Source organism: Strix uralensis, chromosome 3, assembly GCF_047716275.1.
Source record: "Strix uralensis isolate ZFMK-TIS-50842 chromosome 3, bStrUra1, whole genome shotgun sequence".
Lineage (NCBI taxonomy): Eukaryota > Metazoa > Chordata > Aves > Strigiformes > Strigidae > Strix > Strix uralensis.
In genome coordinates, this window is record NC_133974.1 from 1469095 (window position 1) to 1495675 (window position 26581).

General features: G+C 55.2%; 1 protein-coding gene across 3 annotated transcripts in view; it reads right to left on the bottom strand.

The window, feature by feature from the left end:
- Positions 1 to 761: 761 nt before the first annotated feature.
- The window catches only part of SCARA5 (scavenger receptor class A member 5), a 39067-nt gene continuing 13247 nt past the window's right edge, over positions 762 to 26581 (bottom strand). For 2 of the 3 annotated variants that reach the window (XM_074864644.1, XM_074864645.1), the window contains exons 4-9: positions 25464 to 26138; positions 19301 to 19381; positions 16965 to 17063; positions 9807 to 9854; positions 4449 to 4643; positions 762 to 907 (exon numbers count right to left, since the gene is read on the bottom strand). In XM_074864644.1, the coding sequence (XP_074720745.1) occupies positions 771 to 907; positions 4449 to 4643; positions 9807 to 9854; positions 16965 to 17063; positions 19301 to 19381; positions 25464 to 26138 (1235 nt within the window). In that variant the 3' untranslated portion in view covers positions 762 to 770. The remainder of the gene's footprint in view (positions 908 to 4448; positions 4644 to 9806; positions 9855 to 16964; positions 17064 to 19300; positions 19382 to 25463; positions 26139 to 26581) is intronic. The other variant, XM_074864646.1, reaches the window with a different exon arrangement.

Below are 26581 nucleotides of genomic sequence, written 5' to 3' on the forward strand. Positions count from 1 at the left end.
CCCAAGACCCTTGGGAGGGACCTCTGGGGGTCAGGGGGGTCCCCAAGCTCTTGGTAGAGTCTTCACGGCATTGCCAACCCCTTGGGGGGGTCTCTGTGGGGCCTCAGGCTATGTAGGGGGTACCTCTGGGGTTCAACAGGGTTCCTAAGACTTTAGGGGGTCTCCATGGGGTCTCTAAGCCTTGGGGGGGGTCTCTGGGGGGGGTTCCCAAGCCCTTGGAGGAGTCTCCATGGCATTGCCAACCCCTGGGGGGGGGTCTCTCTTGGACCCCCAGGCCATGGGGGTGTGTGTGTATGTGTCTCTGGGGTTCAGTAGGGTTCCCAAGCCCTTGGGGGGTCTCTGTGGGATCCCCAAGCCCTTGGAGGGTCTCGGGGGGGTCTCGAAGCCCTTTGGGGGATGTTTCGGGGGGGGGGGTGTCTTCTCTGTGGATGGGCTTGGGGGGGCAGGGTGCTCTGTACCCCCACCCAGCACTCAGGGACTTCTCAAACCAGGGCTGAGCCAGACCCAAGGCCTGTATTTATGCCCCCCACCAATGCCTCCCCCCCCCCCAGACCCCCACGAATCCCCATCACTCTTTGAACCCCCCCTTCCCCCTCCAAGCACACCCGTGCCAGCAACAGTAGAGAATAATAAAAAAGCATTTATTTCTCTAATAATAAAACCATTTCAGGAAGCACAGGTGAGCTCCGTGGGGTGGGCTGAGCCCCCCACGACCCCCGCAGCCAAACTGGGGGTGTCCCCCCACCCCACCCCGGCCCCCCACCCCCCAATCACGGCATCAGGCATTTCACACCAGCGTCCTCGGCGTGGCCGCAGTTGGTCTTGCCCCAGCTGGAGAAGCTGCAGCGCATCAGGCTCTCCTCTGTCCCCTTGCAGGAGACGTCGTCCATCCAGATCCTCCCTGTGCCTGCAGAAAAAAAAAAACGGGGACCCCATGAGCAGCAGCCCGACACCTCGGTGGACCCCCTCTGACCAAGGGCTCGTGCATCGCTGCCTCGCCGGGAGAAAGCAGAAATCGTTCAAGCCCTTCTTCAACAAAAAGCTTCATCCGTTATCAAAATTCCCTCCCCTAACTATCGTATTGATCCTTCTTTATAGTAAAGTGTATTAATTTTGCTTTATATATATATATTAGCATTATATATAGACATTAGATCACATTATACACCGTACTGTAAAGAGGTAGTGGAGTTTTACTGGACGTTTTTGTAGTTCTCATGACAAAAATGCTGGAAATAAGGATTTTGCTTCTTGGAAGCTTCAAGCTGCCCATGGAGGATGAAGGATGCCCCTGGACAACAGCAGCATCCTATAGCCCCCGCCTCGCCCCCCGACACAGCTTTGAGACCCTCCCAGTGTCGGAGATTGGGAATTGGAGCAAAACCAGCTCCAGGGGTGTCTGGATTGACAGACAAGCAGCAAAAATGCTGCAAAAAATAGTCGCTTTGCAAAGTTTTCCTGTGATTAGAGATCAGGAATGTGGGTGTTAGTGATTAGTCCAACTGTGGTGTGGCTGAACACTTGAAGGGGAGAACCCCATTAAATCCACAGTTGGGGTGCCCCGATTTGGCTGGGACACCCCATGCGCAGGAATAAATAGCGACTCTTGTAATTTTACACTTTTTCTCCTCGCTCAGCGTGGATTTTCGCATCCTAATTCCCCATCACTGCCAGCCACCACCAAAGCTCTTGGCAACCCCCTCCGTTTTCTTTGCGGTTCATTTTTTTCCAAGGGCACTATTGACCTTGATGGGCTCAAGAAGTGACGCAGGGTCTGTGTGAACTTCGTGAGGTTCAACAAGGCCAAGTGCAAGGTCCTGCACATGGGTTGGGGCAATCCCCGACATCGGTACGGATGGGGGACGGAGGGAGGGAGGGAGGGAGGGAGAGCAGCCCTGCAGAGAAGGACTTGGGGGTACCAGTGGATAAAAAATAGGACATGACCCAGCAACATGCGCTGGCAGCCCAGAAAGCCACCCATGTCCTGGGCTGCACCCAGAGCAGTGTGGGCAGCAGGGCGAGGGGGGGGATTCTGCCCCTCTGCTCCGCTCTCGGGAGACCCCCCTGCAGTGCTGGGTCCAGCTCTGGGGGCACCAACAGCAGAAGGACACGGACCTGCTCGAGCGGGGCCAGAGGAGGCCACGAAGATGCTCGGGGGGGCTGGAGCACCCCCCTGTGAGGACAGGCTGAGAGAGTTGGGGGGTTCAGCTGGAGAAGAGAAGGCTCCAGGGAGACCTTAGAGCGGCCTCCCAGGACTGAAAGGGGCTACAGGAAAGGGGAGAGGGACTCTTGATCAGGGGGGAGGGATAGGACAAGGGGGAACGGTTTTAAACTGAAAGAGGGGAGATTTAGATGAGATCTAAGGAAGAAATTGTTCCCTGTGAGGGGGGTGAGGCCCTGGCACAGGTTGCCCAGAGAAGCTGTGGCTGCCCCCTCCCTGGAAGGGTTCAAGGCCAGGTTGGACGGGGCTTTGGGCAACCTGGGCTAGTGGAAGGTGTCCCTGCCCGGGGCAGGGGGTGGGACTGGATGAGCTTTAAGGTCCCTTCCAACCCAAACCAGTCTGTGATTCTCTGAGTCTCCCTATTCACCCCCGTACAAACACAGACCCCAGCTCTGCCCTCAGGGGTGCTGGATGCGGCACATCTGGCATGTGGCAGTGGGGTAGCCCCAGATTTCGGGAGCTACCAAGCTCCTGGGGATGCACAATCCCTGTTCTGGAAGAAACACCCCCAGGAGAGACACCAGCCACCAGTGCACGGCGCGTTGTGGCCACGGCAAGGCACTGGATGTACCACGTTCGGTGGGGAACGGACGGGGTCCTCCTGCCCCACCAAGGGTGACCAAAAGTGGCACTGTGGTGTGGCAGAACCTTTGGGGCCGTGCCTCTGCATCTGCTGGGCATCCACTGGCTGCTGGGTGGGGGGATTTGGGCACTTTCATTGCTGTGTTGAGGGGGTCACAAGAGGAGGAGCAGCAGCTCTTCCCAGTTGGGACAACCCAAGTCAAGATCATGCCCCAACGCAGGCTCTGGATGATGGCGCACCAGGATCCCGAGTGGTTGTAGCAGCTCAGGGGGTAGTAGAGGACCAGGGTGGGAGACGGGGAAGAAATCTGGGTGCGGGTAGCCAGGACAATGCTGGTGAAACTAACTCTGAGGTCTCCCAGGGCTGGTGGGAAGGACACCAGCTCTTGGAGGGGTCCAGCTGCACTCAAAGAGCAGGTCTCGTCAACCAGCATGGTCATGGCTAGATGATGGCCATGGTGGCTACCTGCTTTGGGGATCTATCGCCTCCTTGACAGCCCCAAGCAGCTGGAGAGAAGGCAACTCAAGGAGTTAAAAAGCCTACGTGGGAAGGAGCTGGTCTGGGCAGAAACACCCCAACCCAACACTTTGGGGCCAAAGGTCACCCCTCCACCCGCCAAAGCGTTCCTGACATTTCCCCTCTGTTTTTAAAAGCTTTTCCTTTTTTTTTTTTTTTTGTCTTTTGTTATTTTAAAGAGAAAATAGATCTCAAAAGTCACGTCCAGCTGAAAAACCCAAAGCGTCCGTTCAAAAACAACAAGCCCAGGGATGGTTCTCGGTGCTGAGTCAGCGCGCGGCAGGGTGTGAGCGCTGAGGGAGCCGGAGCAGGGGAAGGAGCCACCTGGGCCAGCGCCAGCGATGTGCTCGCACACGGTCCCACAAGCCAACACCAAAATATTTGCAGACACCCAGGGCTGGCCGTGCTGAATTAAACCAGTGCTTGACCAGACTGAAACTTCTCAAGCCACCACAGCCCAAGTCCTGCTTGTGGGAGGCATGCTGGATGCCTCCAGGCTTACCCCTGTACTTGGCACTGGTGAGGCCGCCCCTCGATAAGTGGGTTCAGTTTTGGGCCCCTCACTCCAAAAAGGCCATTGAATGACTCGAGCGTGTCCAGAGAAGGGCAACGGAGCTGGTGCAGGGTCTGGAGCACAGGTCTGATGGGGAGCGGCTGAGGGAACTGGGGGGGTTTAGTCTGGAGAAGAGGAGGCTGAGGGGAGACCTCATGGCCCTCTACAACTCCCTGAAAGGAGGGTGCAGAGAGGGGGGATGAGTCTCTTGAGCCAAGGAACCAGCGCCAGGACAAGAGGGAATGGCCTCAAGCTGCGCCAGGGCAGGGTCAGACTGGCTCTTAGGAAGGATTTCTTTGCAGAAGGGGTTGTTGGGCGTTGGAATGGGCTGCCCAGGGCAGGGGGGGAGTCCCCATCCCTGGAGGGGTTGAAGAGTCGGGTTGACCCAGCGCTGAGGGATCTGGTGGAGTTGGGAACGGTCAGTGTGAGGTTCATGGTTGGACTGGAGGAGCTTCAAGGGCTTTTCCAACCCAGATGATTCTGTGATTCATTTTGGGGGCGGTTCTGGTTTATTTATGGGCTGGGCCCAGGTATCTATACCAGGTGAGGCGGGGGGAGAAGTGGAAGGGTCTTACCTTGGCCAAACCGGGCCATGCGGTACACCTCCTCAGCGCCTCGGAAGCCCAGCATCCGGCACACCACGTCTCCATCCTTCTTGTCCCAGCCGTCATCGCACACTGTGCCCCAACGGCGGTCGTAGAAGACCTCCACCCGTCCCTCATGGGAGCCGGAGCCGTTCACCAGACGAATCATCCCCTCCTCGGCGGCTGCTGGTGGGAAAAGAGAGCAAGGTCAGAGGGGGAATGGTGGCATCTCCAAGTGTCGCCTTGGACCACCTCCCGCGCCCTCCCCGTGGTGCGCACGGCCGTAGAAAGCACTGGGTGAGGCACCTCCAGGAGACCTGGGGACATCCCACCACTGCTGGGTACGGTGCTGGAGGGGTGTCCCATCCCACCCAGGGTTTTGTTGGGGGAGGCTGAGCCTTGCAATGGTCATGCCAAGATGGGAAACCTGTTTACAGCTTAAAAGTTCTGCAGGGAGAGCAGGCACGAGCCAGGATCAGTCCTGGAGCCATCAAGGTGAGACGAAACAGAGACAGCTCAGGCTTGCGATGAGATATGGTGGAGTTGAGAACGGTCAGTGTGAGGTTCATGGTTGGACTGGATGATCTTCAAGGTCTTTTCCAACTGAGATGATTCTGTGATTCTGTGAGAAGAGAGATCTGAGCAACTGATGGGAGGAGTGAGATGTCAGCAAAACCAGGGCACAAAGAGTTTCCAAAAGGGACGATGAAAGGGGACCACAGGTGATGAGGAGACTCTTCCAGCCTGGAGACAGGACCCCGGGCCAAGTCCACGCTGCCCAGGTGGACCCTGGCTTCATGCTTGAGGGGCTGGTGAGGGGAGGCTCACATCAGTCCAAAATGCCAAACCGGGGTGGGGGGACATGGCTTGACCTTGCTCCCTCCATTCCCAGCTGCCTTTCTGTGGGTCCTCAGCCTTCCTCACCCCATCACCACCCTCCTAGCAGGCAAGACCAGTATGGTCGCCCTTCATCCTTCAGCCAGGGAGAGGGACGGGGTGGTTTATCTAACAGGGGAATGACCGAGAAGCTCAGCACCACAACCAAACCACAGCGGTTCTTCTTCTGCCCCCAGCCAAGGAAACCCAGTGAAAGGAACACGCCACAAATCCTGTTATTTGGGATGAGAAAGGGGTCAAGCGGAGAAAATCGCTGTCAGGCAGCTGGGCTCGCTCCGTGACTCACCATGGGCTGGGATGGTTGCCGAGGGTGGAGCTGGGCTCCCCCAAACAAGGTTGTACTGCAGCTGCTTGGAGATTCTTATTTAAAGACATTTTCTGAAAGCCAGGGTTAGGTTTTGTTTTTTTTTTTTCCCTATCAAAACACACGTTCCCATTGGAATTGCTCGATGACACGACTTCTCAAATGTGAAGATAAATGGGGTTTGGGTTGCTGCATGAGGCGTTTCCAGGCAGATCAAAGTCTCCTCCTTGCTGACCATCATCAAGTCTCTAGCTCACCCTCTATACCCAAGGCTGGTCCCCGGTGGAGAAGGGGTTGGGGGGTTACAGTCTGCTTCCACGCCACCAAAACCCCCTCAACCACAGCCACCACCAAAGTCCCACCAATGCAAAAGGCAACAAAACCTTCTTGTCTGCTGCGATTTTGCTGGTACATGGCTCATGGCAACTCCTCAAGTGATGAAGCTGAAAGGTCTCCATGCCAAGAGGTGACCACTGCCGAGGGGGCTGCAAAGAGCTGATAAAACCTCACATGGGTCCGACATCTGCTTTAGCTTCATGGTGGTGGGATGTCATGGGCAGCCGTGCTCAGCTGAGCTCTCTTTAGGTACCTTGGCCAACCAAGCTGGTGACCATGAGGTTGGCCAAGGTGGGTGAAGCAGAGTCCCAGCCTGCCCCAGGCCCTCGGGGCTGGGAGGTGCAGGGTTAACGGGACATTTAGAGACTGGATCAGCATTTGGGACCTGCTGCACAGAGATTCGATGGGTTTTGGCACTGCCGGCTGGCTAGGACCTGCACAAAATTGGGTTTTTTCCATGTTTTAGGCTCTGGGTTTTCCCTGGCTCGCTCCCAGTGGGAACACAGCCACCTCTTCCAGTGACCTCCAGAAAGCACAGTCCTTGCTTGGCCTTGGCACTGGCCCATCTCCCACTTCCAGGACCCACTCGGGGTCAGGCTCAAGAAGGGGTCTGGAAACCCTGAGCGTGTTTTCCTGGATCTGGGCAGAGCACCGGGTTCATGGAGGAGCCAGGAAACATCTTGTACTGTTCTTGGACCATCTCACTGATATTTCACACAGCCCTACCACGGACCCGGAGGGGTGGCATCACTCCTCAGCCGAGGGGCTTGTTTGGGATGCTGCTGGCTGTCTTCTTCAACCCGTCCTTACTATCTGGGATGGGATGTCTCTTCCCAGCCATCAAGCAGCTTCACCGAGGCAGCTGCCTTGGCTCACCCCAGGGATGGTGTCATCTGAGGGCTGGATGAAGCGACTCTTCCGAGTCAAACACGTGCGCTGGAGCTCTGGACGCTGCCTGGAGCTGCCAGGGGAGCTGTTCCTGCCAAACCATGCCTGTGCCGGATCTAACACCAGTGTCCCCTGCTTGGGAGCCAGCCCAACCTCCCCGCTTCAGGCGAACAAGTAGAGGGCAGGATGCGGCCAGAGAAACCCAGGGTCCAGCACTTCTCCTCCTCCAGGTCGAGGTGACAAGCCACACAGTGTCACCTTCCTGGCTCCATGTCTTTGGTGATCCTGGCCACTGGCACTGTGGCACCAGGGAACACGGTGGCTTTGGCACCATTCCCTCCTGCACCCTGGAGCATCCTGGGGCAGGGGATCCTTCCTCTGGTGCTATCACCTCACGTCTGTGATGGAAAAGCAGTAACTAAATGGGGTGTGGAGCACCCTGGTTTTACGCAGCATAATCCCCTCTGTGAAACCATCCAGTCCTGCCTCCAAAGCTGCCCACATTCCCAGGAGGACAGGCAGGTGACTGACAGTCCAGGACCAGCTCCTTATATCCAACATCAGCTGGTTGCTCACCCTGTACAGGACCAGCTCCATGTCTCCAACCCAAGCCAGCTGCTCATCCCAAAGTCCTCATTCCTCCCCTTGTGAGTCTGTCCTCACCCCAGCTCTTTGCTGGATGCTCATCAGAGCCTTTGCGTGCTGGAAGACAGCAACTGCTTCCCCAAGGAGGGGAAGAGATGTGCAATCAGGGCATAGATCCAGGCACAACTGGGATGTTCCTATTAATCAGCAGGGTGAGGGCTGCTAATAAAGCTGCAGAGCTCAGCCACATGAGTCCTGGCCACAACCCTTCCACTTAGCCTCTGACAAGCATTGCTTAGAGGGATAATAAAAGCTAATAAAACCCAGAAGTCTCCTCCCAAACCAGTGCCAGCTGCCCATAACAGCCTCGCAGCCCAGCCCAGGGCTGTTTCAGTGCCCATGAGTCCTGGAGACTCTGCAAAAACTGCAGCTGGAGTTGGGGCTGCACCCAGGTCCTGGCCCCAGTGAGATGGTGGAACCAGCAGAAGATACACAGGGACCAAAGCGGGTTGTCCACCTCACTGTGCTGCAGAAGGTTGCCCAGGATCAGGCCCTCCTGGGCTGCAGCTCCAAAGCAGCACAGGAGCATCCCAGCTGTGCTCTCTGCCTGCAGCAAGCCCCTGCTTGCAAAGTGGCCTGGCCCCATCTGTCTTGGAGCAGCTCCCTGGCCCCTTCCCTCTCCACCATACCCAATAAACCCCGAAAGCATCATCCTGTGCATGTGCATTTGTTTTGCTGCAGCAGTTACCTCCAAACCCCTCGACCTTCCCACTACCCAGCACCCAAAAGCAGCAAAACAAGAAAGGAAAAGCTAAGGAGGAGAAATAGCTCCCGGTGGCTGAAAAAACAAGGGCCTGATTCTTTGCAGCTGGGCTGAGATATCATCTCCCCCCTGATAATAGAGACCAGTTCCCTGGGCTCCTCACCACTTTCTCCTGCTGCCCCTGCTCTGGTCCCTTTGGTTTGGGACTATGGGTGCAAACATCCCGTTTCCCTGGCGTACGTCTACCCCAGGAAATTAAATAGTGATATACCCTGTCATTTACACTTTGCAGATGGGAATCAGCTGTGCTCGCCCACCAAAGAGTGGCTGGAGGGGGCTGGGGGGCTCGGTCACTGGTGCGTCCCGCCATGGTGCTCCCTGTTCCCCAGCTGCCTCTGCTGCTGCTCTCCTTCTAACCCTGCCACATCCTCGCTCTCACTTGGCACCGTCTGGGTGACACAGTGGCTGGTGGCCAGGACCTGGAGTCCCTGTGTGGGTGCCTGAGGCAGGAGGGGTGTCCCCAAGGAGCGATGTCCCCAAGGAGGGATGTCCCTGGACAGGCAGAAGGGATGTCCCCAAGGAGGCAGGAGGGATGTCCCCAAGGAGGGATGTCCCTGGAGTGGCAGGAGGGGTGTCCCTGGACAGGCAGAAGGGATGTCCCTGGACAGGCAGGAGGGATGTCCCCAAGGAGGTAGGAGGGATGTCCCAGGGGTGGCAGGAGGAATGTCCAAAGCTTGGAGGAAGCCATCAGCATCTCCAGGGGTCTCCAGGACAAGATCCCTGCAGGGCAGAGCTGTAGCGCAGCAGGGGATGGGCAGGATCCAGCCCTAGGCTTGTTCCCTGGCATTTCTCAGCTTGCCAGTCCAGCACCCAACGCTGGGGAACGGTGGACACGCGCTGGACTTGGCCCCCGAGGGAACCCCAAAGCAAGAGCAGCGCTGCCAGGCACGGCTGCGGTCAGCAGCACGGCGTGGCCCAGGTGCCTCCATCCAAACAGGGGTTTTTCCATCTTTAAACCCCGGAAAAATGCTTCCTCAGGCCAATCCTGCCATGGGAAGAGATGTGTCCTTTCTTCCAGCCCCTCACTCCCCTCGCTGCCAGCTCCGGGCTGGCCTTGGGTTAGTGATGATGCTGTTTGCCAGCAAAACGCCTGCGCGGGCGGGCGAGCTCAGCCCCGAGCTTCATCCTGTTTGTTTGCCGGGAAGAAGCGGGGAGCAGAAAGTCCCAACTGGCTTTGGGCATCCTCAATCCTGCCCCAGCAGCCTGGCCGGGGTCTCGGCATGCTGAGGGCTCCTGGGGCTGCAAATCAAGGTGCTTTCCCCTGCTTGGCTTTGCCTTAACATCACAACCACCTTCCTCGAGCATCCTCAGGCCTTGCCGATACCTCTCCCACCTCCCCATCGCTCTGGCTCCTCCTTGGCAGGAAAACCCAAGCACAGAACTCAGCAACCTTGTCCCAGCAGCTGCTTTCCTGCCTGATTTGCAGCAGGAATTTCCCCCGCACGCTCCTAAGCCTCCAAACACCAGCAAAACCATGCCCGGAGCACCAGGGAGACAACCACGAGCGAGCACTTACCCGTGCTGCCGCCTCGGTCTCCCTTCTCTCCCTTCGGGCCTCGGTCACCTGGGAAAAGAAAGAGCACAGGGCATAAATTTTGCTAAAATCAGATTTTTAATGGATATCCCACGCTGTGTGTCTGTAGCTCTTGGAGGGCTTTATCAGTTTGGGGAAACTGAGGCACGACGCAGCAAATGATTTGTCGGCCCCTCTCGCAACCCCCCGGCCGTTCTGCCTGGTGATGGGATCCACCTTCTCACTCCCCTGGCTTAACCCAGGATCCCTCTTTTTAACAGCAAAACCAACCCAGCCCTGGGAAAACACAGCTTCATGCAGGGTTTATCCCGCGTGGGGGTCTCCGGGCTCCATGTGTTTGTATTTCATGTCCAAAATGGTTCTTTCCCTCTGCATCTGGAGGGGGGGGGGGGGCTGCCCTGGGTATCCCCTTGGTGTGGGGGGGTTGGGGCTGTGCAATACCCCCCTGCTCTGGGTGCAGCGGAAGGATGGGAGGATGGGGAACCCCCCAAAAATCCTCCTGGGGTGCCTGTCCCGTAGCAGATGGAGGATGGGGGGCTGGTGGTCCCTCAAACCATCCACCCACTGTGCTAACCCCCACCCTGGCCAGCCAAGCCCCGGCTGCGAGGCAGCAGCAGAGCAGGAATAAAGGCAAGTAAACCCTGAATTTGGGGCTGAAAATCCCTCTTTGGGGCTAAAAATGCTTTATTTTGCAGGGGTCAGGGCCAGGGAAGTGGCTTCCCACAGCCTCAATGGAGCATTGACCTTCCTGCATCCAGCTGGTACCTCCTTGCGAGCAGATTTGAAGAACCCAACCCCTGTCTCCGTCGAGAAGCGACGATGCTGGGGGGTTCAGAGCAGCTGGGTAAACAGGCTGCCTTCAAAAACCACGCTGATTTCCGGATACAAATAACGAGCTCCATAATTATCTGTGTCATGGCTTGGCTGTCCCTGCACGGGCTGCCTCTGCCTGCATCCCACCACCTCCCTTAACCCCTGCCCGTGCTCCAGTTTTGCTCCTGGCAGGCAGCAGCCGTGTTTTCTCATTGTGCACCACTGAAAACACTGTCCTGAGTGAGGCTGTGGGCTTGGCTTTGCTGGTCCTGGCTTTGCGTCGAGGCTGCAGAGGGAAAAGGGCCGGGGTTGCTCCGGCCAGCGAGATGCTCCGAGAGAGCCCCAGCCCTGTGGTGTGGCCCCGCTTCAACATATCGTCCTCTTTTGTCTCCGTGTAAGAACAACAAACAACACACATGCAGAAATTTCTTATTAAAAAAATTAAAAATAATAATAATAATTTTTAAAAAGTGGGCAGGAAATTCTTGCCCTTTAACTTGGAGGGAAGGCGAGATTGCTCCCCTGGGCAGCCGCAGCTGTGTCAGATGGAGGAAAGCTGCCGGCAGCCTGCCCCGCTGATGGGAACCAGATGACAACAGCCCCCCGAGCAGCGGGAGAGAGGCCAGAGACGCTGCTCGCCCGCACGTGATGGTGCTGGGAGGCTGGAGCAGCCCGTGTTCTCCACCACCTTCCCTCCCCAGCCCAGAGGAAAGGGGGTTGGAAAGCAACAGTTATGGTTCTTAGGTGTTTGTCCTCAAAAATCTGGCTCTTCCGGAGCAGATGTGTTTTCCCTGCAGGGTCCAGGCTGCATCCTATGGAGCATCCTATAGGAATGGTAGAGAGAGGGGCAAGGTGGAGCTTGAGGGACAGGATTATATCAGCTGCTGTGGGCTGAAACTCCCAGAGTAAATAACCCAACCGCTGTATCGTTGTTGGTCTCAGGGAGGTGACAGCAACTGGGACAAGCCGGGGACATCAGAGATCACAGAATCCCAGAATCACCTCAGTTAGAAAAGCCCTTGAAGCTCCTCCAGTCCAACCATGAACCTCACCCTGACCGTTCCCAACTCCACCAGATCCCTCAGCGCTGGGTCAACCCGACTCTTCAACCCCTCCAGGGATGGGGACTCCCCCCCTGCCCTGGGCAGCCCATTCCAATGCCTAAATGCTGCAGGGGAAGGAAATACTCTAATGATGGGAGACCTCAACCATCAGAAATGGTTAGAAACCCTTAAGAAAAAGACCAAGGCAAAAAAATTCGGCACGAATTGAAACTGTACTGCACTGCTGCGAGAGGAACAGGTTGCCCAGAGAGGTGGTAGATGCCCCATTCCTGGAAATATTCAAGGCTAGGTTGGATGGGGCTTTGGGCAACCTGGGCTAGCAGAAGGTGTCCCTGCCCAGCAGAACGGCTTCAGGGCCGGCTGCTGCCCGCCTGCGAGCCCTGATGTGGGTGTCCTTAGCCAGCGGAGTGCACCCGGGTCTTCAAAAAGCAGCAGATGGGCTCAGCTTAAGGATGCTGAGCTGCTAAAAAGGGGTCCAGGGGCTCTTGAGGAGCAGGAACTGGTTACGGATGGGGAAGGAGGAGCTGGTACAACAGGCTCTGTGGCTGGACCCATCCCAAACGTGGCTGGGGAAGAGCCCCTTGATGGAGCTGATGCTGCTTTGGGATGGGTTAGTGGGTTTAACCAAAAGCTCACCCTTCTCCTCCCCATCCCCAACCTGAGCTACTGCATTAGGCTTAATCTGAGTTGGTTTTTTGTTAGTTTTTTTTTTTTTTTTTAAGCTTCATATACATCTGGCAGAAGAAAGACCCTTTAAAAGAGAGAAGCACTTCATGGACGATGCCAACAGATTCGCAAGGGTGCTTTAGAACACATCCCCTCTGCCTTATCCTTTCCCACCCACCTTAGCTTTTCCTGTGCAGTCCTCCAAGCCCCTTCATTTCCTTGCTCTCCTGGAAGGCTTTTCTCCTTCTTGTCTCCTTTTCCCTTCTTCTTCCCATCTCTCTTTTCTCCACTGAAGCTCTCTGGTGAGCAAAGGACAACCCCTTCGGTGGCACAGTTTGCTGACTTCACACTGGGGTCAAGACTAGCTCCCTGAGGTGTCAGGGCTGGAGAACATCCCTGGTTGGGGACGAAGCAAGGAGAGAGCCACGGCGCTGGGACAGAGCCCTCGAATTCAGGATTGTCCCTTGCTGGCATCACCTCTGGTCCTACCAGGAGGTCCTGCCTGATGCCTTCACCCAATGAGTATCAAGGTCTTGCTCGGCCATTTCCCACTGCAAGTGGATCAGTGCAGCTCAGGTTGGTTTTTCTGGACTGTGCACATGATTTTGGCACAGATGCCATGGCGAGTGACCCTCAGTTCCTCCCATGGCAGAAGCTTGGTCCCCACTGATGTCCTGCTCCTGGGCATCACCTCTGCTCTAAAAATCAGCGCTGCTGAGAGAGGCAGGGCACAAAACCTGCAAAGCTCATGGGAGAGGACATCACTAGAGGAGCGTGGAAAGAGCTCCTGGGTCTGCAGGGTGAGGTGAGGTGGACCACCATGGAGCAAGCCCCAGGAGAAGCTGCCAAACCCCAATCTTCACAGGCAGAAACATCTTCTGCCTTCAGCAACATGCCAGAAACCTCCTCCTTGCCTGCATGTGGTGCTCAGGAAGGGGACTTCTCTCATTGCCTTGAATTTATCTATAAATTATTGATCCCTACCTTGGCTTATTTACTGCTGTTTCCTCCTGAACATGTTCCCTGTGTGACGTTCTCCATGGAAGAGTGAAGAAGACTGATGTATACTCACTTTCCAGAATAATTTTCTCCATTTGGAAGTGAGGAAAATAATACTCCACTGGGGTAATTTTGAGGGAAAATGTATCAAGGGTAGGAAAATACCAACAAGGGAAAATACTCGGGACTCTGCTGTGGAGAGGAGAAGCTGTCCCTCTGTGAGATGGTCTGACCTGGGATTTTGGGTGAGGAGGCTCATCCGTCCCTGACACCCCCCACCCCAGGACAGGCTGCATTTCCCGGGGAACGGATAGCTCTCCTGTGCTCAGAAGAAAGTCATTATAGATGTGTAAGACTAGTGCTGCAGAAAAACAGGCCTTTACTTAAAGCCTGGGTTTGGATCATTGCCTGGCTTGGTGTCTGTTTCCTATAAATTTCAGAGAATCCTATAAACTGTAGAAATTCAGTGCTTGCTGCCAGCGTGGTTTGTTACTTATTGGAGAAGGGGTTGGATGAAACCCCCTTATCTGAGCACCCCTGACCTCCGGGAGGTGGGAAGTGGGGGCTGTAGTTTGGGGGTCCCTTCATAGGGGACACATCCAAGCCCTGGAGTTGACCTCCATCCACGTGGGTCAGCAAGAGGAGGTGGAGGGAGAGAACCCTGAGCTGGTGATGGGCTCTGGTGAGGCCTGGGGGTGGTCCATCCCCCTGGGGGAAACACCTGATGGCTTTTATGCCATGGAGTCATCCTCACCCCAAACCAAGGATGCCTCCAAGAAATGCACAAGGGGGTGCCTCAAGGCCATGACTGGTAGAGCCCTGGAGACAGCTTAACCTTCTTCAAGCCAAGAGACCTCCTCAGATACAGGGATTACTCTACACCAGTGAAAAGATGATGGCTAGAAGCAGCACACTGCACAGCAAAGATCTGCTACCCCTTTGGCATGCCGTCCGACCCATGGCCTCCCAAATCCAAGAGCAGAAGTGCCTCATCTCCGCAGGTGAGGGGGCTTGAAGTGCAGACCATCTTTGGGGAAGGGTCCCCAGGCTTGTCGAGGTTGATGCTCTACTAGTGTGGTGTGGCCATGGCTCTCCCCTGAAGGCAGGGGCTGTGCTGGGGGTGGTCTCCACCACCTCCCAGGCTGCTTAGCACCGGAGAAAGGCTTCATCCTCAGCATCGTGTCTCCAGAAAGCTCCACACTGGAGCAGTGATGCCCACCACGGGGTCTGTTATCACATCTCAGCACTGACCCAGCACAGCAGCTGTTAACATCTCCATCTTAGGGGTGGAAACGTGACGCAGGAGCCCATCAAACCCCCTCCCACCTCCAAAAGGAACACATCCCCTGGGGACGCGCTTTGCAGAACAAATCTGGCATCAAGGCTTGGTCCTCTACTGAAGCCCAATTCAACTGGCCCAGGCTCCTTGGGATAATTTGCTCGTCTAATGAGTGCTTGGCACCGGCCAGTGAGAAAAGCCCACTTTCCTCTGCTCCGGGGAAGGAAAGGAAACCACGGTCCCGAAGCGTGTTGTGGTTTTGGTTGGCGGACCTTCAGTGTTTGATGTGCTGCCAGGAACATCCCGGCACCGCTGTCTCCTTTGTGTTAGCACCCGTCCCTGTGGCTCTCATGCCTTTGGAAGGCTTCTGCCAGGGACGTACCCAGGGGTTAGTTTGACTTCCTGCAGCATCAGACCAGGCGTTTTCACCCTGCAGCTCCTATAAAGTCCTGCACCCCCACAACAAGACATTGCAATCCTGCAGACCAGAGTTACCTCCAAAAAACCCAAGAGATAGCACTGGAAAACAAGCATGAAATGCTGGTTTCTTTATTCTTGCAGCACGCAGGGCTCTGTGCCCCACTGCCTCGGTGGGAGGATGGAGACTTGTCCCAGCCACACCAGCCCAGAGACCCTAGGCTTCCAGTTAGATGGGATGGGGCGATGGAAATAGCACCCAGCAGCATTCTTGAAGACAACAAGGTGCTGCATAAATATCATCTAACCAGCCACGTGGCCTGGAGAGCCATCTCCAGCAGCTAATGGGCCCCATGAAGTGCCCAGACTGGGGTGACTGGGAGAGCAGTGGGACGATCAGAGCCATTGTGTCAGTAGGGAGGGTGATCACAGCAGCAATGGCTCAAGGGAAAGAGGACCAGACGGGTGCTGATCCTGCAAGAGACCTTCTTGCCTTGGGCTGCAGCTCTGGTAGCTTCAGAAGCCCACTGGCAGCATCTCATCTCCTGCATCTCCATTCTACCCAGACCTAAAGCTTTCTGGGGCTGCACTGGGAGGTGAACAGTGTGTCCCTAGGAAAGGTTCTTCTAAAGACACCATGAAGTGGAGAAGAGATGGAAGATGTGCTCCTGCCCCTAGACTACAAGAGGCTTTCTGGTGGCATGCAAGGTACAGGACGTGGCCACTGCTGTGGCTACTGCACATGAAGAATGGGCCACCAGACACGACACGGGGGTCTCACCCCAACCCCTGCCCCTGGCGATCAGCACTTTGGAGGACATACTGGATGCCAACTCTGGCCAGCTCATGGCTCGAGGCCAAGTTTGCAGGTAGAGGAGAGAGAAGACATTTAAAGAGGACATTTCCCTTCAGCTTTCCCACCTGCAATTCACCCAAGGAGCTCACTGCATGAAAGTGAGAGCTCGCAAGACTAATAACGCACAGGACCTCTGGAAGAAGGGACAGCAACCCGCTTCCTGCCTGGAGAGCTCGCCTGTTGGGCTCCGGGCATTTTCCAGATCCAGACCACTGATCTGTGGCCATGGCCCCAGGTCCTGGTAGCCTCTGTGGCCACGTCCCAGGTCAACATCACCCACAAGCATGAGATGAGGGGAATCCACCACTTTGGTCACTGGTGACCAGGCTGCAGGCAGGGCAGCTCTGCCCAGGGTGGTGTCCCTTCCTTGGGCTGGGCCCTTCCTGCCTCCCCCCGCCCACAAGGCATTTCGAGGCAGAAAGAGCATGTTTTGGGATCATCCATCCTGTTTTAGGTTGCAGCATGGAACTTCTTATAAAAGGTCTCCTGGGATAGATCTGTCCTGCTAAATAGGTGCGTGGCCACTTCCTACACCCACAGCTTCTCCCTGCTCTTAGCCGGGGTGTGGTGAGATGCTGCCAAACCACAGCGAGCCAGAAAAGGTCATCAGAAAACAAACACGAGGCTACTCCTAAAACCCTGCTGGAGCCAAGCGTGGGAGGACAGTCCGGTAGGTCCTCACGGGGCTCTGGTGAGGGCTTGGTGCAGGCAGCACTGTCTGCCTGCCTGCGCTGAGCCCCATTGCATGGCAGGAATATCACAAACCCAATTGTTTTGCCCTTCTCCTTCCAATCCCTGGACTGTCTCCACCTTGGTGGAAAGGTCTCAGTGGAGGTTGTTCATGTGCATGCTCCCAGCTCGACAAGATTTCCTCTCCCCTCCAGGGAGCACCAGGGGAGTCCCAAGCCAGAGGACCCATCACTGTTCCACTCATAACCAGTGTCTCTGCCCCTCGCCCTAGTGGTCTCCAGAGCCAGTTTGCTGCCCAACAAGCCCAGCCAGACCCCACGACCCACGCGGGAGCACGCACAGATGCTGGTCCTTACCTTTGAATCCCCGCATCCCCACTGGACCTGGAGGGCCAAGGTCTCCTTGGTCCCCTTTCAAGCCACGTGGTCCGGGTGGTCCTCTCTCCCCAGGTAGCCCTGGAGCAAGGACAAAAACACAAAATTACTCTGTTTCAGCTGAGACCTACACAAACCAGATGTGCACACACACACATGCACATGTCCTGCTTGCCAGCAGACGTGCCAGGTGGTCTCTGATTTTTGCTGGGAGTTGGGGACCATCAGGAGACACCGGAGAGTCTAGCCCATCCTCTCTTTCTGCACTTGCCCCTGGGTACAGAACAGATTTAACCCAGAGATAGGCTGGTGCTAATGCAGCTCTGAGCATCCTAAGGCTCAGATTAAGGTAACTGGGCTCCAAAGGTGGAGACCAAGGAGGAAGAACATGGAGCAGAGACCCCAAGGAGACATGATGTGCCCAGCATGAGCTGCAGGTCCCTTGCATCCATGCACGCTGACCAGGTGGGTTTGCTATTTATTGAAGAAGGGGTTGGATTAAAACCCCTTATCTGAGCACCCCTGACCTCTGGGAGGTGGGAAGTGGGGGCTGTAGTTTGGGGGTCCCTTTGTAGGGGACACATCCAAGCCCTGGAGGTGACCTCCATCCACATGGGCCAGCAAGGGGAGGTGGAGGGAGGGACCCCTGGGCTCGTGATGGGCTCTGGTGGGGCCTGGGGGTGGTTTGGAGGGAGCCCTGGATTCCCTGGGCACTGCGCCTTCCACCCCTCCTGGGCTGGGCTTTTCCAAACTTAGTCAGTATTTTCCTCTGGTTTAAGAGGAAAAAAAGCTGCCAGGAGGAATTTAGGCATCAGCTCCATTGGACATGGGCTGGGGTTTAACTCTTTTCCTGCTGCGTCCAGCCAACACCTCGGCTCCCTCCCAGGGGGGATGCTGCAGCATGTCAGGACCTGGCTATGGATTTGGGTAGAGGAGCTGGGGCAGAGGCAGGGTGGAAGATCTGCTGTGCAAAGGGGGATTTACCAGGGATGCTTTACAACGCCTGGATGCACCTGAACCTGAGCTTCCCACACCCAAAGACCTGATGCTGTGACTGCATCCAGAAAAGCACCAGCAAAATCGAGACAGAGAAAGAACTAAAAATAGTGGCCCTTTCAGCAACTCTTCCCGAAGGTGAACTCTCCAAAGATTGTTTTGTTTTTCTGTTTAAAAAAAAAAGAAAAAAAGGAAAGAAGCCAGAATGATATATTTCTGATGCTTGTTACACCCAAGAAAAACAGCCATGAATCTGTCAACGCAAAAAAATATAGCTGTCGGTGAAAAGAGCACGGGCAGCCAGCGCTGAGAAGGGCTTTCAGGGAGTGATCGGGTTTCCAGGCTGGCTCTGCCTAACTTGGCTGGTCCTGCTGCCCGCCAGGGAGCGGGGGGAAACAGGGTACCAAAATATGAGGTTTTAAGCCCAGCTCAGTACCAGCAGCTCAGATGCAGGCAGCTGGAGCGCTGAACCTGACTTTGACACTGATGGTCGTACGTGGGTCATGTCTTTAGCAGTGAAGGTCCAGGACTGGACGTCCTCTGGGATGGAGAAGGAGGTCCATGCCCCAGGGAGAGCGGATCCTGTCACCTCTAATAGAAAAGATCCTCTTGGGGACAGAAAGTCCTCACCAAAGGGGATCCTCTATCACCTCTGTGCCATCCCCGGCTCTTGGATGCAAAGCCAGTACTTCTAGGTTTGGCTTAAAATTAGAAACAGGCTTAAGCTGAGTCCCGTTTCTCGGGGTGGGGGGTGTCTTCTGTTGGTGTTTTAATTGAATTTCTCTCAAAAACAATGGTTGGAATTAAGAAGGGGAAAAAAACTGGCATTCTTGACATTGAAAAAAATGTCCTATGAAAAACCTCAGAGCTGCAGCCAGTGGCCAAGTTCCCTCTGCCAGGCTGGAGGGACCCCACGTTGGGTCCCTGTGTGCTGATGGGGGGGTGCTGGCAGGAGCAGGGGGCAGCCCTGGTGCCTTGTAAAGGTTTTAGTGGGCACGGGGTGGGGGCCACCCCCTGCACAAACCTGGGCTGGGTGGCTGCGTCAGAGGAGCCTGGGGCCACCAACTTGCAGGTGCTGGACCCTTGCAGCTCTCGCTGTCCTGGGGCCAGCTGGGAGATGAGAGAGACTTTTTGGCCCTACAGACTGGCAGTCTGGCAGGAGAAGGGGTGGCAGGTTAATCCTGTTGTTCCTCAAGACTTGTGCAAAGCCAGCGAGGTCCCAAGGGACAGCTTGGGACGTCAGCGGGAGGTGCCCCATTGACTCTACGGACTTTGGGCGAAGGTTACAGGGTTGTGGGCACCCTGGATGTGATGTTCCTTACCTCGCAGTCCAGGCAGGCCAGGAAGACCAGGTTCACCCTCAATCCCTTCATTGCCTTGGTCTCCTTTGGGTCCTGGTGGCCCTGAAACACAACAGGTATTGGAGTGCTGCCACCGTGCCCCAGCTCTGCAGTCGTGCAGCAGATGAACATGTGCGTGCACCCACCCACCCTTCACCAGCCGCTGTCGTTTATCAGGTGTCCAGGGGCCTCTAATAAACACAGACCCCTGCAGACAGGAGCAAAGTGACAGCGAGAGAGTTGCCAGCAGCCTTCTTCCACCATCTGTGGATTTTAAAGGCCAAACACAACTCCATCAACCCGTTTCATGTGCCAGAAAACTTCGCCTTGCAGCTCCCGTGGTTCCACTTTGAGCGCGACTCTAAGACTCTACGACCAAAAGTTGTGACATCTCCAATGAAATAATGTTAAGAAAAAAGGAAAAAAAAAAAAAGCATTTTGAAACTACTGAGATGAACCTTTAGGAGAGGATTTGCATCACTGATCTCATCAGGGCCTGGCCATCGGTGATTGCTTTTTGGTGTAAACTCTTGCGAGCGAGCAGAAAGTCCAACTCAATAATAGTTATATTCCTCAGCCTGCAAAGGGCCAAGTCTGCAAAGCTGAAAACAATTATGAGCTAAATCAATTGGAAGAAAGAATTTGAACAGAAAAAAAAAAAAAAAAAAAAAGACTCATGGGATGATAGAAAATAGGGCAGAGAGAGGCCTGGAGGGGTCATTTGGTCTTTGTCCTACCAAGCCAGGGTGATAATTGGAAACTGTTAAACACTGTTTTCCTAGAAACCCCAAAAGCCATAATCTCACAGTTGTGCAGAAAGCAAACAACCAGCCAGGGCTACAGGCGACGTGGTAATGCAAAAGGATCAGGAGAGGAAGAGGGGGAATGTTTAGCAGTCCTAATGAATGAGTAATTAGGATCTGCAAATATTATGCGGGTTCCTGAGCAGATGAACCGCAGCGAGCTCAGGAAACGTCCCAAGCTGGAGACGGTCAGGGGCTGGGAGAGGGCTACGGGGACATATTGCATTAACTTGCCCTGGGTTTCCTCTTCCCTACGTGACGCACATCTCTGGGCACTGAGAGGACGTGGGGATGGACCCAAGCCCCTGGGGACACATCTCCTGTTCTCAGTTGGCAAAATAAAAGGATGCAAAGAACAATGGACACCCGGGAGAGCTGAGTACAACGAGGAGGCATTTTCGGGTGGGAACAAGAGGAACCGCGAGCAGCAGGGATGCTGCCTGCACGGCTAGAGGCAGGGTTATCCATGGTGGAGAAGGTCCAGCAATATTCAAGAGGTGCTTCACAGGGGGATGTGGGTCAGGAGCCAGGCGAGGTGTAAGAAGGTGCTGGGCTGGCTGGTGAAATAATTTTCCTTCCCATAGCCTTAAAGAGGGGCGTTACACAACAGCCATTACATCATAGAATCACAGACTGGTTTGGGTTGGAAGGGACCTTAAAGACCATCCAGTTCCACCCCCTGCCCCAGGCAGGGACACCTTCCACTAGCCCAGGTTGCCCAAAGCCCCGTCCAACCCCGCCTTGAACCCTTCCAGGGATGGGGCATCTACCACCTCTCTGGGCAACCTGTGCCTCACCACCCTCAGCGTAAAACTACATGTTCTTAAATCTGCTTACTTGCCTGCTGGAGTTCAAAAAACTGAATAAATGGGCAAATAAATAAGCAATAGGAAGCACCTGGTTGCATAAATAGATGGTGTTAAGTATAGCCATTGATTTTCAGTGCCCCAAAAGAGCAAGAGGGAGGTCAAGTCATGCCAGTTTGTTAAAGTGGACTCATGTGGGTATGTTTAGGCCTCATATCACCCAACCCCTCTGAAATAAAGAACTAATGGAGAATTAAAATATGTCGATACCCTCAAATTCAGCCTACAGGGCATTACAGAAAGCAGAGCCTGCCAGACATCCATGGCTTTATAGAGGTGATGGTGAGTTTGATGGGTAGCAAGGGGAGCATCAAGGCAAAGGGGTTTTTCTACTGGTGTATCTCCTGCCCAAATGTCCCAGGTGTCCCAGGATGAGCAGTGGAAACTCTGCATGACCCAGCCATGTTCCTGGGTTAGGGTCAAGTTCTTCCCTCCTCTGCTGCACCCCAGCCCAGCAAAGGTTGGGCTGCTGAAAACCACTTGCTTAAACAAAACAGATGCTTTCCCACCACAAGCAAAACTAAAAGCAACCCTGGAAACATCTGCAGTGGCAGCCACCAAGGAAAGGTCTCCATTTTGTCCCCCTGACTCTGCCCCAAGCATCCTCTCCGAAGGGAAGGGGTCCCACACCAACAGCACTGGAGCAAAACTACTGCTGACACAAAATGTCTTACTTTCCCCTCACCAGCTCCAGTATGGCTCGGCTGAGGTCTCCTGCGTGGGGGCAGCTCCGACAGCTTCCATCTGCTCCTCTTTTATGGGCACACTGGGAAATAATCCACACAAGGACCCCACCTCAGCTCTCTTAACCCTGGAAGGGACATGGGAGGTGCCTGCTCAGGGCAACTCTCGGTGGGATGGGGTGGGAGCTGCCCTTCCTCCTTAAAATCAGCTGCTACAGTGTGGCCCTCCAAGTTGTTGGCCACCATCTCATCTCATCTCATCTCATCTCATCTCATCTCATCTCATCTCATCTCATCTCATCTCATCTCATCTCATCTCATCTCATCTCATCTCATCTCATCTCATCTCATCTCATCTCATCTCCCATCTCAGAAAACCATTCCATGGGACATCAGGGAGGTCAAGGGCATGGACAGGCTAAGAAGGGAACTAAGTTTCATGGAGGATGACCATGGGCAACAGACAATCTCATCTGCTCCGTAAGATCTGGAGACTTGGAGAACACAGCCAGGGAAGAGACACATTGTCCCTTAATCCCTTTCCCTAATGCCTGGAATTAGAACCAGGGCTTGGGGATGGGCAGATCCTCGGGCTGATTCTGTTTGCTGGCTCCTAGGTTTTGGCATTCATCCTTTGGAGCTGTTCCCACAGTAGTGAGCCCTGTGGTCCATCAGCCACCAGAACATCTCCTCTTGGCTACACCCAGGCAGCTCCATGAGCAGAGAATGGTCCCATCCCCAGGGACAGCTTGGTGGGATGGGACACAGGGAGTAGCTGGGGTGGAGGATGAAGGAGCACTGGGAGGGGCAGTCAGAAGAGACTGAGCAGCACTGCAGACACCGTGCCAAGCTGGTCCCCACCCTGTTTGGGGTTTGCACTCAGGAAAGAAAACCCCAGCCCAGATGCACTCCTGCTTCACCCTCCTGCCTGCACAAGGCTGGGCTGCTCTCTGCACCAGCGGAGGAGAAAAACACTCCCAAACCATTGGGATGAGGCCTTCCCTGATGTGCACAGATCTGACGGCCAGATGGGACCATTGCAATCACCCCGCCAGACCTGCTGCGAGCCAGCACATCCCACCCAGTGAGCTGTGCAAGCGGATCCAGGCGGGTGGTGGATCCTGGGCATCCTCCCTCCTGGTAACACCGTTATTTAAGACCCAGAGCCCCTCTGTGCTGTGAAGCCAAGCCCTCTCTGAGACACGCGAGCTGCTTGGCATGGAGACGAGCCTGGAGACCTCCCCAAGCTGCCATCACCAGCAAACAGCCTCAAAAGTCAGAGCCCGGGGACTCTGGATGCCTAGGACTGGCTCTGCTGGTACAAATCCAGCTGGGAGGGTGGTGGATTCATCCAAGGATATTTGGAGCAGGGGTAAAACCAGCTGGGCACAAGGCTTCTAAAATTATCCATGACCCATCGCTGCTGACAGAAAGCAGGGAAGGAGGAGGAATGGGGAGAGAGGGATGTTGAGGATGCCAGGAATGTGTCAGGGCAGCGACTGATAAATCAGGTGCCGGCCCGTTAGGAGGGGATTTGTTTTGCTTTCTGTTTATGTTAATTGGAGTAACATGGCGCGTGCGTGTTGGGTTCTGTGATGGTCCCCTTCCTTGGTGGCTTCACCCAAGAGAAGGTGACATCCTTCCCACAGCAGTGGGGGGAAGAGAGGGCATGGGGGTGGGTGGGCAACGAGGAAAACCTCAAAGCAGTGGGTGCAACGTGGTCCTGAACCCGGCACTGGGAGCCAACATCCCCCAAGGACCAGGGAAATGACCCCAATGAGCTGCTGGTACCCAAGGGTGATGGTCGGCCTGGATGGGGAGATGAAGCTGCTGTGGTTCAGACTTGTCCCCTCCTGGCTCAGCAGATGGCTGGAGGGAGCAAGTGCCTTGGAGTCAGCCCCTTCCTTCCCCATCTGTATTTCAACTGGCAGCACCAGAAATAGCAACAGGCCATTGTATCTCCGCAGGTGCAAGCCAACACCCTAGAAGAGGGACAGCAACTGCCCCCCAACCTCTTGCTCTGCCCCCCAAGAGCTTGAACTACACTCTTCCGTGTTTCTTAATGGTTTTTTTCCCCCTCCCATGGCCAGTTTGCTGGAACTGTGGTCAGGTCATGGCATTTAACAGCTGAGGATGTGTCCTGAGTGAATTTGTCCAGCTCCTTTTGGACCCTCTTGGGTTTCTGCCTCCACAAAGTCCTGCAGCAAGGAGCTCTGGCTGGGTGAAAAGGTGGCATGTGGGAAAGGGTTGCCCTGAGCCTCTCCTGGGCTTGCTGCCCACCATTTCATTGGGTGTCCCCTCACTCTCATGCCATAAATCACAAAGATGCTCATGACTCTGCTGACTTCCATCCCAGCCCTGTTCGGCTGCTCCTGTTCCTGAAAAGCCTGACCCTTTCCCTTCCCCACCATCCCATAAAGCCAAGCTGCTCCCAAGGAGCATGGCTCCCTTTGCTCCCGCTATTTTAGCCTCCAAGATCTTTGGAGCAAAAGCCACCAGTCCCGTGGTGCAGCACAGAGGGACCCTCCTCTTGCTGCTCCCCAGTCACATCAGGCAACCGGACTGGGATCCACCACCGCAGCCACGGCTTTTTCCAGTGCAGGCACCTCCACCGGAACTGGTCCCCTTGGAGCGGGGCTGTCCTAGGAGATCTAGTGCTGTGGGATGCAGAGAGGTGGGTGATCCCACAGCAGCAAGACAGTAAGATATGAACCACCTGGAAATTCTTGACATCAGCGAGGAAGAAATGTCCAAGCAGATGGTTAACTCTGACCATACAGTTACACTGATGAGATAATGGTGCGACAAACGGCTGGACCTTGCAGATAATTAAGAAAAAGGGAGTAGATGCTTAGCAGACTGAGGGAGGGGACTAACGAGGCAACCGTATAAATACCAAAAGACGAGGATCAGCAAAACTAGAGTTGATGGTCAAGAGTTAGTAAGGGATGGGTTGTTTATTTTACCATGATGAGGGGGGTGAGGCCCTGGCACAGGTTGCCCACAGAAGCTGTGGCTTCCCCCTCCCTGGAAGGGTTCAAGGCCAGGTTGGACGGGGCTTTGGGCAACCTGGGCTAGTGGAAGGTGGCCCTGCCCGGGGCAGGGGGGTGGGACTGGATGATCTTTAAGGTCCCTTCCCACCCAAACTGATCTGTTATTTGGGAGGGGCTGAGGGTGGTAAAGGAGAAGATGGGAGAGGAAAAAATCTTTAATTTAGGATGAGTGCTACTTAGCAACAACTAAAATATCCGTGTGTTATCAACATCTTTCTCACACTAAATCCAAACACAGCACTGTACCAGCTACTAGGAAGAAAATTAACTCTATCCCAGCTGAATCCAGGGCAGGATGTATGGTAAAGAGAATTATGTGATTGAGGAAGACTAAGGGTACTGGTGGGCAGCCCTCTGCTTGACCACTGCATGAAGCAGGGCAAAAAACCCACCATCTCTGCCGCGCTTGGTCTGGTTCATGTTCATGGCCAAGAGAGACCTGGAAGAGTTTTTTCTTGGCATCTTTGAGGGAACTTTGGGAGCTTTCTTCCTAACATGGATGGGGGAGCATTTGGAGGGTCCCAACTGCACAGAGTCCAAGGTGATGGAGACGCCTGACCACTGCAGACACCTAAACAGTGGTGTCTGATGGATTGGAGACCCCCTGAGACATCCCCACAGGACATCCCCATGCTTGTGGGACTGTTTCCACCACCACCCAAAGCACTGAGGACACCCCCCTCCTCACAACAGCTTCATGCACCAGCGAGGGAACTGCTTACAAGAGGTTTTCAGCTTACCCCGTATCACGGAGATGTTCTTCAACGCGACGGAGTGCTCCCAGTCCTTCAGCCGCAGGTCCTCCGTCACGTTGTTGAGGATGGCCAGCTCGTGCTTCAGCTGCTCCTCCATGGCTATGTGGATGAGACGCATCTGACGGGCGTCTTCGGTGGCGTTGCTGATCAACACCTGCAGGTCCTGGATGCGGGTATGGTGGATGTTCACGTCGTAGGAGAAGGTCCTGTTCATGGTGTCCACGGCCCCGCTCACGGTCGTCACTTGGTCGCTCAGGCTCTCCACCCGGCTACCCAGGTGGCTCAGGAGGTGGTCATGGTGCTGCAGCAGCAGCCGGCTGCTGTTGCCTTCCACAGAGAGCTTGTACATCTCCTGCTGAGCCGAGTCACTCTGCTGGGTCAAGCTGTCCCAGAGGTTGGCCACTGCCTTGTCGGTTTGGCTGGCCTGGGTCTGCAGGCTCCAGAGAAGCCCTTCCAGCTTCTGCAGTGACCCCGTCATGAGGAACAAGGAGTCCGAGTGGTTCTGCAGGAGGTCCTGGAGCCTCCAGATGTGATCCAGCACGTCCCCCTTCAGAGGTAGGTGCAGCAGCTTCAGCTGCATGTCCCGAAAGCTCTCATTGAGGCGGTTGACGTTCCCCATCAGCGCCTTCAGGTCCTCAGGGGATGTCTGCGGCCTGGAGACTGCAAGGGGTGGAGAGGAGTGGGACATCAGAAACCACCCATGGAGGTGGGGACCCTCCTGAGAGATGCAACCCTGTCTCCTCCCAAGGAACACTTGGACAGCTTGGAAAGCTCCTTGGTGCTTGGAGGTGGAAGCCCAACCTCATACCCCAAAATCTTCATCCCATCAGCCCCTTGGTTTTCTCCATGGTTGGAGAAGGAGGTTGGATGCAGAAGGGCTGGAGGCACCTCGCTCGGGAAGGACAGCAAAGGCTCCCAGCAGCTCTGGGCCTCAGGGTGGCTCTGGGCTTTGCCAGATGGGCCACGACTCTACAAAGCTCTGCCTTGTGGCTTCGCCCAGCTTGTGTTTGCCTTTGGTCAGAGGACTGGCTGCTAACAGCATCCGCTTCCCTTTCCTAAAAACAGACCTTAAAAACTGCTTCTTCCCCCACTGAGGTTTTAAT